Source organism: Epinephelus fuscoguttatus, linkage group LG10, assembly GCF_011397635.1.
Source record: "Epinephelus fuscoguttatus linkage group LG10, E.fuscoguttatus.final_Chr_v1".
Classification (NCBI taxonomy): domain Eukaryota; kingdom Metazoa; phylum Chordata; class Actinopteri; order Perciformes; family Serranidae; genus Epinephelus; species Epinephelus fuscoguttatus.
Window position 1 is genome coordinate 25,669,209 of NC_064761.1, and position 11,547 is coordinate 25,680,755.

The 11,547-nt window shown below is 40.4% G+C and overlaps 2 protein-coding genes and 1 long non-coding RNA gene across 3 annotated transcripts; 1 reads left to right on the forward strand and 2 right to left on the reverse strand.

Moving 5' to 3' along the window:
• Window positions 1–89: 89 nt before the first annotated feature.
• On the reverse strand, window positions 90–3,988 carry LOC125896316 (platelet glycoprotein V). Its single transcript, XM_049588777.1, has 2 exons — window positions 3,597–3,988; window positions 90–2,985 (listed from the first exon to the last, which is right to left on the reverse strand). The coding sequence occupies exons 1-2, from the start codon at window positions 3,613–3,615 to the stop codon at window positions 1,052–1,054; spliced, it is 1,953 nt and encodes a 650-aa protein (XP_049444734.1). The 5' UTR covers window positions 3,616–3,988; the 3' UTR covers window positions 90–1,051.
• A 1,668-nt stretch (window positions 3,989–5,656) lies between these two features.
• On the forward strand, window positions 5,657–7,986 carry LOC125896320 (uncharacterized). Its single transcript, XR_007450247.1, has 3 exons — window positions 5,657–6,247; window positions 7,719–7,795; window positions 7,886–7,986. It is a non-coding gene; the product is annotated as an uncharacterized LOC125896320 (long non-coding RNA).
• Window positions 7,318–8,802, reverse strand: uts2d (urotensin 2 domain containing). Its single transcript, XM_049588780.1, has 5 exons — window positions 8,648–8,802; window positions 8,343–8,447; window positions 8,218–8,255; window positions 7,868–7,958; window positions 7,318–7,740 (listed from the first exon to the last, which is right to left on the reverse strand). Exons 1-5 carry the CDS (start codon window positions 8,754–8,756, stop codon window positions 7,715–7,717), a joined length of 369 nt encoding a protein of 122 aa, XP_049444737.1. The 5' UTR covers window positions 8,757–8,802; the 3' UTR covers window positions 7,318–7,714.
• Window positions 8,803–11,547: the final 2,745 nt, after the last annotated feature.

Genomic DNA, 11,547 nt, shown 5'->3' on the forward strand with positions numbered 1-11,547 from the left:
TTTTACACACCACAGCAGCAGGAAATCTAATCCTCTGTCGACAAACAAGCATCTCGTATCCACCAACAAGGAAGAAAGACATTTGCCATTTGCACATAATGCATTTTATTCAGACTGATTAAGCAAAGGTTACAACAAACATTTATGATCACTAGAGAGAAACAAATAACTTGACTACATTGGCTTGACTTTGCTTTATGAAGCTTAATATTACACACTACATAGGTTTTGCTCATATGGTAAACACAGATTAACTAACAGACTGTGAGACATTATTATGTATCACTTTTTGCGTGACGCATTAAGACAAGGACATAGGAACTAATCATTAATTGGTAATTTATTTGATTTTTGTAAAACATATTCACTATTTTCATCATTGAGTAATTTGCCAAATATTTTCCTGATTAACTATTTGTTTCATGAAATGTCAAAAAAACACGCATCACAACCTCCAAGAGCCCAAAGTGATGTCTTCAAATTGCTTGATTTGTCCGACCAACAATCCAAAACTCAAAAAATATTTGATTTATTATTATACAAGACAAATAAAAGCAGCTAAACTTTACATTTGAGAAGCTGAATCTAGCAAATGCCTGGCATTTCTGACAGAAAAATCACTGAAATTATTGATAAATTCTCAAAATAGGTTTACATTTTTTTTTTCGATTTATCAATTGATTGATCCAAGCAGCACCTTATAGCTCTACAAATAACATAAAGTTACAACCAAAAATATGTTTTAAAAAAAGCTAATTTCAGCTGTTTGTGAAGCTTACGTACTGTATGATATGCTTAACTGTATTATATAATATTACATATGTATTGTCTTACCATAGCCTAAGTCTTTGCTCTTTAAAATATCCTTTAGCTTTAGCTTTGTCACAATATTTTAAATCCCATATTCTGACCGTCCTCACATAACACTTGAAGATACAACTTAGCACAACATCAAGAAAACTTACACCCCAGAGAAATCGTTTATAAACTGCAACCTCGGGAAAAGGACGCTTAATCTTGATCTCTTGTGCACCTAGCCTGACAAAGTGTTTCATAACCCTGGAGGATGTTTACACTCAGTCTTCAGTTCATTCACGGTCTTGTTGAGGCGATACATGTAAAACAGTGCACCAAGAATGAGGACCAAGCCTGTGACCACAAGAAGGATGTGAGAAAACACGAGAAGTCCGGTCATGGTCATATCTGAGGGCAGAAACCACACATACACCCAGGCCTTGTGAGGGTTGTGGTGAACAAACTCGGGCCCCTGTTCAATCACCAACATTTCATAGAAAGGAGGTGAGGGAGTCTCAGGAATGGAGAGAAACTCCTTGTTAGGCAGGGTAGGGGTGGGAGTTTGGAGAGTTGTTGGTAGGATCGTGGTATGTAAAGATGGTTGTGAAGATGGAGTGGTGGATTGTTGAGTAGCTCCTTGAATGATGGTAGATGTTTTTGGGGACGGTGTAGTTGTAGAAGCTACAACAGTTGTTTGTCCACGAGTTGAAGTGGTGTGGAATGTTTTTATTGGCTTGTGTGTCAAAAAATAACTTGGCGTGACTTTCATAGTGTCGCAAAAGTTGAACTCCTCATCACGCAGTGAGCCAACAGTACGGAGCAGTTGGTACGTTGGACTGTGACATATCACATCCTGTCCCTCAAGAACCACATGCTCATTATGTCTTATCCATTTTGCAATACCTCTGATACTACAAGTACAGTCCCAGGGGTTGCCACTCAGTCCAAGAGCCTTCAAAGCTGTATTTGACAAGAAACTATCTCCTGGAAGAGTCATAAGCTGGTTATTCTTCAAATCAATTGACACAACCCTGCTAAGGTCCTGGAAGATGTCATCTGGAAGGCTCTGCAGCTTGTTATCATTAAGAAGCAGTATGCCAAGTGTGGTTAGTCCGGAGAACAGCCGAGGATGTAGATAATGAAGGTTGTTGGATCTCAGTGAGAGTTTCTCAAGCTTGGGAAGGCAGCAGAAGAGGTCTGAGGGCAACTCCCTCAGATGGTCATTTAAATGGAAGTTAAGCCTCAGGAGTCCAGACATGTTGGCAAACAAATTTCCAGGAACAGTGGTGAGGTTAGTGGCATACAAATAAAAGTCAATAATGTCAGGCATGTGTCCCATCAGCTGGTCTGGCAGAGATAACAGGGGGTTGTTGTAAATGGTTAGCTTTCTCAGCTTTGGCATGTTGTAGAAGCTCTTTTCTGGGATAGCCTGAAGTCGGTTGGAGGACAGGGTGAGGACCCTCAGGTTCTTCAGTGACCAGAACACCTGAGGTGAAAGGCTGGTAATGTAGTTTTGATGGATTTTCAGCTCCTCAAGGTTGATAAGTTTGTCAAAAATCCCAGGTTCTAGCACCTCTAGCTCGTTGTTATAGAGCATGAGCTGGTTGAGATTAGTCAAGGAGTGAAAGATGGTAGGTGGAAGCTTCTTTATGGAGTTCCTGCCGAGGTTCAGAAAGATAAGGCTGGACAGTTTATCGAAAACATCTGAAGAAGGACTACTCAGTTTGTTCCGGCTCAGGTCCAGATCCAGTAACCCGACAAGTCCTTTAAACATATCCGGGGCTATGGTCCCCAACTGGTTCCCATCTAAATGCAGCTGCTCCAGAGTGGTCATTGGACTGAAAACCCGCGCAGGGAGGGTAGAGAGATCATTGTACGACAGCTTGACAGACTTGAGCTGTGGAGCCACATGGAAGGCTCTGGGATGGATTGTGTGTAAATGACTGTGAGTCAGACTGAAACGCAGCAAGAGGTCCCTGTTTGCCAAGCTCTGCTCATTTATGACGTTCATTATTGTGCCGTTAAGCTGCAGCAGGTATGTGTGGACAGGCAGCTGCTTTGGTATATCTGTGATGGTGTCACCAACACACTTCACAGCACCTTTAAAGTTACACAAGCAGCTGCTGGGGCAGAACATGTTGTAGGTAAGGTGTGGCAGTGTGAAGAGGATGAGTATCGTCCACAAGGCGCCTGCAAAGTTGAAATAACACACACAAAGACACATTTTGACACATGAGATTCAATCGGAAATAGGGCTGGCATGACATGGCATCTTTTTGACAAATGATTTACACTCATGACAGTGTAGGGACGTGCAAAGACAGAGTCTGTAATCATGACTGCACAAGATTGTACAAGAAGAGCAACTACACACGGACAAGCATTGGTAGAGGGAGACAAAGTGTGAACAGAAAGAAAGGCAAATGATGTATTTACATATTATAAGATGTGTATTATTAGCATGATATCAGTGTGTCATTTTTGAATATCATCGTTATCGCCAATACACGAATAGCCCTAATTTGAAATTAAGTTTGTCCCATAATATCACCCCAAACAGCAGTGTATAGTAATGATCTTTAACTGTGTATGCAAAAGGCCAACATTCTTCTTCAACTCAAATTTTATCAAGTCAATTTTTAATTCAAATCTGGACTCCAATTCTTGATATAATTCTCAAATAATAATAATAAAAACATAAAGAAAAAATATTTAAGATATTTTTTTCTGCTCTTAAATAATAGTCAAAAGACCAAACCTGACTTGTGGTAAAAACAAAACAAGTTGAAATATATACCAACCTCTGAAGTGCGAATCCATTATTGTCCGTTTGATATTGTGATCATGTTACTCTTCTTCTCTTCAGAGCTGTCCTAAAGAGGTGTGCACCGTTTCTATCAAGTGACCCCTCTGCCACTCCACTAAAATGCCCGTCCAAAAGTCATCCATCACACTCACACCCTTCACACTGCCCAACCACTGACGTTAGAAACTCTACTTGACATGGGGTTACATCTTCTGCTATTGTATGAGTGACACAGAGGATGCTGGGTCATTTCCTTTTGACTTATCTCGACGGGATGTTTGTCCGCTCTCTTCCTGCGCTTCAGTTTATGTACTGAATTGAAACAGATAACACACATTTCTGTATGGAGTCAGTTGGTGTTTTGTGTCTGATGCCTGCACTGTGACAGAGCGGTTGCATGAACTTAGCATATAAAATGACCAAAGGTGACTGCTGTAGATTTGTATAGATTCGGCAACTACAGCAGCACCTTTTCAAATGCGTCACCTCTCAACATGTCGTGTGTGTAGAGAGAGAAAGCTAGTGTTTGTGATTCGATGGCCTTTCACTGACAGTCACAGTTAATATGAGCACCAGGCAGTGATGATTAACTGCCGAGTTACTGGATACCAACAGGTTTAGAAAAACATCTCATGTTAGCCTAGTTTATTCAGATGTTGTAGATGTGTGATGCATGTTGAATCAGCTCACACCCCCTTGAATTCAGAGGCATATTTATCATATCAGCAAAGTGCACAGATTAATTGAATTATTAACTTGGGACAGATTTGTCAGTCAGAATTACCTGCAATTAATTGCTAATTTTAGTTTAATTGAGCTCATTTTCATGTTATAATTATTTTTCATGTCTGTCTTTTTAAAAAACTCCATGAGCTGATAGTAATGGGGATGAACAGTGAGTGTGTGTTGCCATTAACTGCTTAACCGATGTAGTTAAAGTGGGATAGAAATAGATATAGTCCTGTATTTGGAAAAAAAAAAAAAAAAAAAAAGTTAAAGGATACCTTTGGCGTTTTTCAACCTGGACCCTATTTCCCTGTTTATATTAATCAAACAGACTGATGTGAACAACAGTTTTTTAAATTGGTCCAGTATTGAGGGAGCTGGCAGCGATTGGCAGCTACGCAGCAGGCTGTAATAGAAGCAGAAGGGGCAACTGAACATCGTCACAGTATGTCCATTAAAAGTGGTTATTTTTGATTGTTATTATAAGTGTCTCTTTAACTTCCGCTTGAGCCTTGTTAAGCAGAAGTCTCTCTCTGAAATATCACAAGATATCACGAGATGTGTGTGAGATTTAGAGAGAGTATAATAACCGGAGTGGTTTATAGAAAATGTATTTTAGTGTTGTCTAAAAGCTTTTCAATATCATGAGTGTTTATTTACCTGATTTCAAATGTGTCTCAGGCCTTTGATTTCTATTGCCACTGTTATTTGTGACGAAGTGTTCGCATAACAATTGGAAGAGGAGAGAGAGAAAAAAATGCAGCAGAGGTTTTTATTTTACCATTCACATATTCATTACGTCTTGCTGATGCTACTTGTTATTACGCCATCATCTTTGCTGCTGTACCACCACAAATTTCCCCATTGCAGGAATAACAATTGATAATCTTATTAGTGTCAGGATCCATTTGTAGCACAACTAGCCAAAACTTTAGCGCATCCATATCCAACAAAGTCTATGACAGCTGTTTGAAGTATAACTCCTCATTTTTTTCGCCACAGGTCGGAAATGCGCAAACACGAACCACTCTTTACAACATAGGCATTTTTCCTCAGTAGGAGAGGGTCACAGCAACTCCAGGAACTCCATGGTCCCCCTGCTTCACGTCCTGCAGAGCCTCTGCTGCCTTCCAAAGGTGTCATCCACATTATTGAAATCAAGTAAATAATCATCCATGACAATAAATATCTTCTAGATAACGCTAAGTTACCGTGAACTACTCTGATTACTATACTTACTCCAAAACTCACACACGTTTCCACTGTTGTTTTCGTGCAGTAAGTGACATCATGTGATATCTTGTGATGTTTCAGAGAGAGACCTCTGCTGAACAAGGCAATAACAAACAGACCGGATCAAGTGAAAGGTAAAGAGACACTTTAGACACGTATAATAAAATCTGAGCCGCTCTGTGTCAAAAATAACCACCTTTAATGGACACATTGCAGTGCCTTCATTGCAGCTCATTCTGCGGCTGCCAGCTCCCTCAGTACTGGACCAACTTCAAAAATTGTTGTTCACATCAGTCTCTTTGATTAATTTGCACGGGGAAATAGGGTCCAGGTTGAAAATTCATTCATTCATTCATTCATCTTCTAACCGCTTCATCCTCTTGAGGGTCGCGGGGGGGCTGGAGCCTATCCCAGCTACATCGGGTGAGAGGCAGGGTTTACCCTGGACAGGTCGCCAGACTATCGCAGGGCTGACACATAGAGACAGACAACCATTCACACTCACATTCACACCTACGGACAATTTAGAGTTATCAATTAACCTAGTCCCCAATCTGCATGTCTTTGGACTGTGGGAGGAAGCCGGAGTGCCCGGAGAGAACCCACGCTGACACGGGGAGAACATGCAAACTCCACACAGAAGGGCTCCCACGCCCGGGATTGAACCAGCAACCCTCTTGCTGTGAGGTGAGAGTGCTAACCACCACACCATTGTGCCGCCCCCAGGTTGAAAATCTATCCTTTAAAAAGGAAAATTTAGGCATTTGCTGTTGAAGTGCTCAATGATCAAATTATTATTAGTAGTATTTTTTTTACACAGAATAATGTGTTACAGTCCCTACTGTAGATTTAATTGATGGCATAAATCGTAATGTCCATGCATGTGGCTATTATTGTGTACAGGTTACTTAATGACTCAGTGGCTCAAAGCACAACTCATCACTTTCTTTGATGCTGCTGTGATTGCAGCTGAGCGACAGATTCAGTCTGGTTTCCCTGAAACTTCCTCGGTTCATCAAATATAGTGTGGATTCAGATCTTTTCACAGCAGCTCTCCCATTATTTAGACTAAGCCTGTGAGTCAGCTCAGTCACCCTCCTCTGAAAGAACCAGCCAAATGAACTCTGCTGTGCAGTAATTCCCACGTCACTGCAGATGTGCAACATATGCCACATTCCTTCACTTCAGCGTTTTGCTTAGATCTGCCCCCTCTGTTGACTCTATTAAATCCAGGCTCAAAACATATTTGAATCCTCCTGATGTGGCTGTTTTTGTTTTGTTTTGTTTTTTTACTTGTGTTGTGCGTATGAATTGTGTGCATTGGTTTTTACCTTCTTTTTTTAAAAAAAAAATTATTTAATTTATTTTTATTTTATTTTATTTATTTATTTTATTTAATTTTTTTTTTTTTTTTTTTTTTTTTTTTTTTTTGTGATTTTAGATATGGTCCAAACAGCACTTTGGACAATATGAGTTGTTTTTATCTGTGTTTTATAAATAAAATTGACTTGACTTATTGCCACTGTTTAACGTATTTATTTTCTGAGGTCAATCGTACGAGTACGAGGGGTTATTAGAACATGTTAAGTAATGTCCTTTTTTGATGGGAAAGCTGTGCAACCAATTGTCTCATTTTCAAACCTCAAAAAAGAGTCCATTTATTGATCCTTTTTTTACAGAGCAGAACAAACAAAAAGTACATATTCTCATTAGAATTTTATTTATTTTGTAAAATAAACAGCAGGTCAGCATTTCTGAAAGCAGTGACAGATGTGATGCTTGTTGGCAACAGTACAAAAACAATGTTATGCCCAATTTTGCCACAAGGGAGCGACATAAACACAAGCAGCAGGCAAATAAAATCCCTGTGAAAACAATAATAATGTCTTTGCAGTCAAGTACATTTGTCTTATCTGACCCTCAAGTATTTCCAGTGAGTAGCTAATTATTTACAGATATACAGCCGCAGTCCTTAGATCTCTCATGAGGGCACCTCAGTGCTGTGGAAATGTTTATTAATGACTTTGATTATGACACAACTCTATATTGCTGGGATAAATGCAGAGTGATTATATTACTGGTGTTTTGAGTCTTAAGGCTATGTGGGGCTTTGCAGCAAGATTTCACAGTGGTCCTCCTCCTTGTGCATCTGTGTCAGACGCAGTACTTCCAGAAGCAAGCTGCAGATGAGAGAAGATGAAGACATTGTACATGCAGAACATTAATACAGCAAAGGTTAGAATTAACTACAGATATTAATGAGTTTGTGTGATGCATTTTAATCCAGAAGTACTGAATTTAACTCACGTTCACCCCTCTTCCTAGTTATGGATTTGCCTTCTGCCAAATTGGCTGTGAGCTCCCTCTCCAGCTCCAGGTCCTCCCTCAGCGCACGCAGCTACAAGCAGAGATCAGAGTGATTAAGCGCACCACGACAGGTAGACGTCATCTCAGTGTTGACACAACATCTATTCAGGAGGCAGGTTTTCATTCAGAGCCTCATATCTGCTTAAAATTGTTTTGCTTTTTTGAGAAAATAAGAAGTATCAGACAGTGTCAACACCAAAAATTTACACTGCAGTAAACCATAACAGGTTTTCTCTCTAATCTACATTTTTTTCCAAATGACTTCAAGGTAAATCTGTAAATATTCTTACCTCCTCTAATTCTGCTAATTTATTGGCCAGCTCGAGACCTGCAGACAGGAAAACCAGTTATCGTCAAAGCAAGAAATGCATCTATTTTATATATGTTAACACCACCATTTTACTTAACCTCTCACCTAGAGCATCATCCTTTTCAACAGGAACTAAGCTCTTGTGTAGTAACAGTGCTAGAATCTTGCTCTGAGGATCTGCGTCTTCTTTGGAATTAAAAACATGGTTCCCTGCACAAACAAAGCAAATAAAAATGCAGCTTTAAACACCCCAGATATCACCAAACAAACAGAAAGTGTCACATGCATCCTATTTCATAGTCAAACATCACCTCTTAACCTCTTGCATTTTGGCAAAACCAAACAATTAAACTGACATCACTAATTTAAGGGGTGGAGGAGTTAAAACAGTGCCATTTTTGCACACTTACCAGGGTTAAATATGCTCCGTCCCTCCACATTTAGCATTCCCTGCAGTAATAACAAACCCAGGAGTCCAAAGCAGTAGTTCACAACTGTAACCCTATCCATAGTACGCATTGTAAAGTCCCAAACTATTGCTGCACTATGAGCACTCCCTCAAGCAAGACAGGCAATCCACTGCCTTGAGTCCATCCCGTCAATATATTTATCCTCTCCGGGATCAGGAGGAGGGGCCAGTCGGCCCCTTGCGTATTGAATCAATAGCTAGTCATCGTGGGTTTCGTCAATGGGCCACCTTTTCACATGGACCATGGAGCGTCTGAGTGAATTACGGTGATGTGACGTTGTAGGCAAGGCCAGTAACCCTACATCACTCTGACACGTGCAAATCAAACCAAGAGAGGAAGTTATCAATCAGCTTGTTGGTTATGTGGGACCAGAATCAGATGTTCTTGGCACCTGCAAGTCTTTTTCTTTTACATTAATTGCTTCTTTAAATAGATACATGGGAGTGTGTTGGTCTGGGAGAAGAGGGTGGGGGGAAGTAAATTGATTCGGTCCCTAAGTGCATCATACCCGGAGATGAGATCCTCAATCTTGGCTTCAGGTCTGATTTGGAGCTGAAGGAACATCCATCACTGCGGCCGAGCCAACTACCCAACACCTCCTAAGTCACTGTGGTCTTTTTTGTGCATCAAGGAAATCACATCTCATACCTCTGCCAGAGGAGCAGGTATTGTGCGTGTGCAGTGTTAGGGAAATGAGCTGGCTGGCACCCACTGAATTTGGCTGGTGAGGGCCTCATAAAAGCTGCCTTGTAGGCCTTAAGACTTGACTTAGGAGCCTGTGACGTCTGGTGTTACGTGTCCAAGATCCTTTCATGAATCCATCACTTCGGTGACTTAACTTTTTGAACACACAACAGCTGAAGACTGAGTCTGATGAAGACTAAAACTAGCAATGTGGGGTCTTGGGGGTCAAATCACCAATTTGGAGTTTTAGCACCTGAAACAGACGAACTACACAAAGTGGAAAGGGGAACCTAGAAAAACAGTGTTACGAAAAGTTTGGCTTTGTTTGCAGTTTTTTTTAAGTTATTGGTGTTAGAACAAAATTAAAATTGGCTGAATAAATCAGTTGAAAGAATGAACTTTGTATATATATATTTTTTTTAAAAAAAAAGCTGCCTGAGGCTCCTCTCACCCTTTAACAGCGCAAAATGGTTTCATCTACCCCTCTGCTAAATGCAGCTGGACCAAGAAAGGGAAAACAGGGTTAGAAAGCAAACTAAATTCAAAAGGTGTTTGAGAAAGATGATCAAGAGAGGAAGAGCGGGGCACCCTCAGAGACTGCTTGTGCATAGGGCCCACATTTTGGTGCTGTGCCCCTAGTTTGCATACACCCAGGCCTTTCTTTGTACTCTGAATCATGCAGCATCATAATTCAAAGCTTTTTGCAAACAGGTGAAACAATTTGAGTTTCTATTAATGTGTGCACTAATCCGGTGGTTCCCAGCTGGTGGGTCATGGTTCAAAAGTGGGTCGCGGGTCCATTCTGAATGGAAGTGACTTGAGAACATGTCAAGTTTGTGAACTTTATTTTGAAGTATTTGAAGTAAAGTGAATTTCTGGCGCATAGCTTTTATTTCAAAGCACCATTTCCTGCTGTGGAGTGAATGACTAACGGACAACTACTCAACAGAAACAGCAAACTAGCTTGACAACATAACCAAACGCAGGTATGATGTTGAACATATTAAACTGTGTGGACATTGAACTAATGACTAAGGAGGAATCTGGACCCCGTAGCTGGACTAGTTGGGAACCACTGTACTAATCAATCCTGTATCTGCTCCCCACCAGTCCACTGCATCAATAATGAAATGGGAATAGGTCAGGGCCATGTTGTCCTCCTGATAACAGTTCTAACTGTTATTCAGTAAAGAAAATGAACTGCCAGCAGGCGTGGTGCAGGTGTAGTAGATACCTGAAGATTGAAATGCTGAACACTAGAGGGCGCACTGACATTAATACATTGACAATAACAGCAGCTGTCAGAACACATGACACGTGTGTGTAACCTTTACAGGTTTGAAATGGTGTAGATAAAGAGAGGGAAAACATGAAGAGCACAGAGACAGCTCATAGCCCACTTTATCTCATACATGTGTGTCCTCTTCATTCACACAAACACGTCTGTAGTCATTTTACTGTTGCAGTTTTAGCCGCGTGCAGCGCCTCGAGGCATTATTTTGCATGTGCACCATAGATTTAGCCCAGGGAGGTGTGTTCCCTTTCGCTTCGTGCTGAAGATCTCTTGCAGCTGCAGATGTCTACAGTCACTGAGCACCGAGGAGGGGAGCTGCGTCAAGTTAACGAGCTGTAGACAGACTTATACCGGAAGTGTGATCATTTATACTTCAAAATTAAATTGCAAGTTGAGAGCACGGCTGCTGGTAGGCTTTTGGAAAACTGGCAGAAAAGTATTTTAACATTGTTGTTCTTCCAGCGATTGTATCACTTGTGAATTATAATTGTACAGTTTTGTTATTTTGGATGCCATAAATACTGAGTACACGATACATTTTAAAACGGTTTGAGTTTAAGCCACTATTGTTTTTAACAAACTACAGCACTACCTGCATTTTTGTGTCATCATTTATTCAGGGAAAATTGACTGAGCGTTAAGCTCTTTTACATCAATGCCCTGAGTTCACATTCAATGGGACAGAAGGATACAAATATATAATAGCAATCGCAAACAAGTAATGAAGAAAGTCCAGGGAAAAAAAAGGTAGCAGCAATGTATATCAACAATTAAAAACAGCAATGAAAAGTATAAAGATGAAAAAGTTAAATAATAAGAAAAGAATCTGATGTAAAGGTCGGATACATAACAACAACAATTA

Bases quoted from the DNA above. Each gene is read 5' to 3' on its own strand.
- uts2d (XM_049588780.1), bottom strand. From the start codon at position 8,756: ATGCGTACTATGGATAGGGTTACAGTTGTGAACTACTGCTTTGGACTC. The intron at 8,448-8,647 runs GTAAGTGTGCAA...TTGTTTGTGCAG, and splicing joins ACGGAGCATATTTAACCCTG to GGAACCATGTTTTTAATTCC. The intron at 7,741-7,867 runs GTGAGTTAAATT...TCTCATCTGCAG, and splicing joins AACTAGGAAGAGGGGTGAAC to CTTGCTTCTGGAAGTACTGC.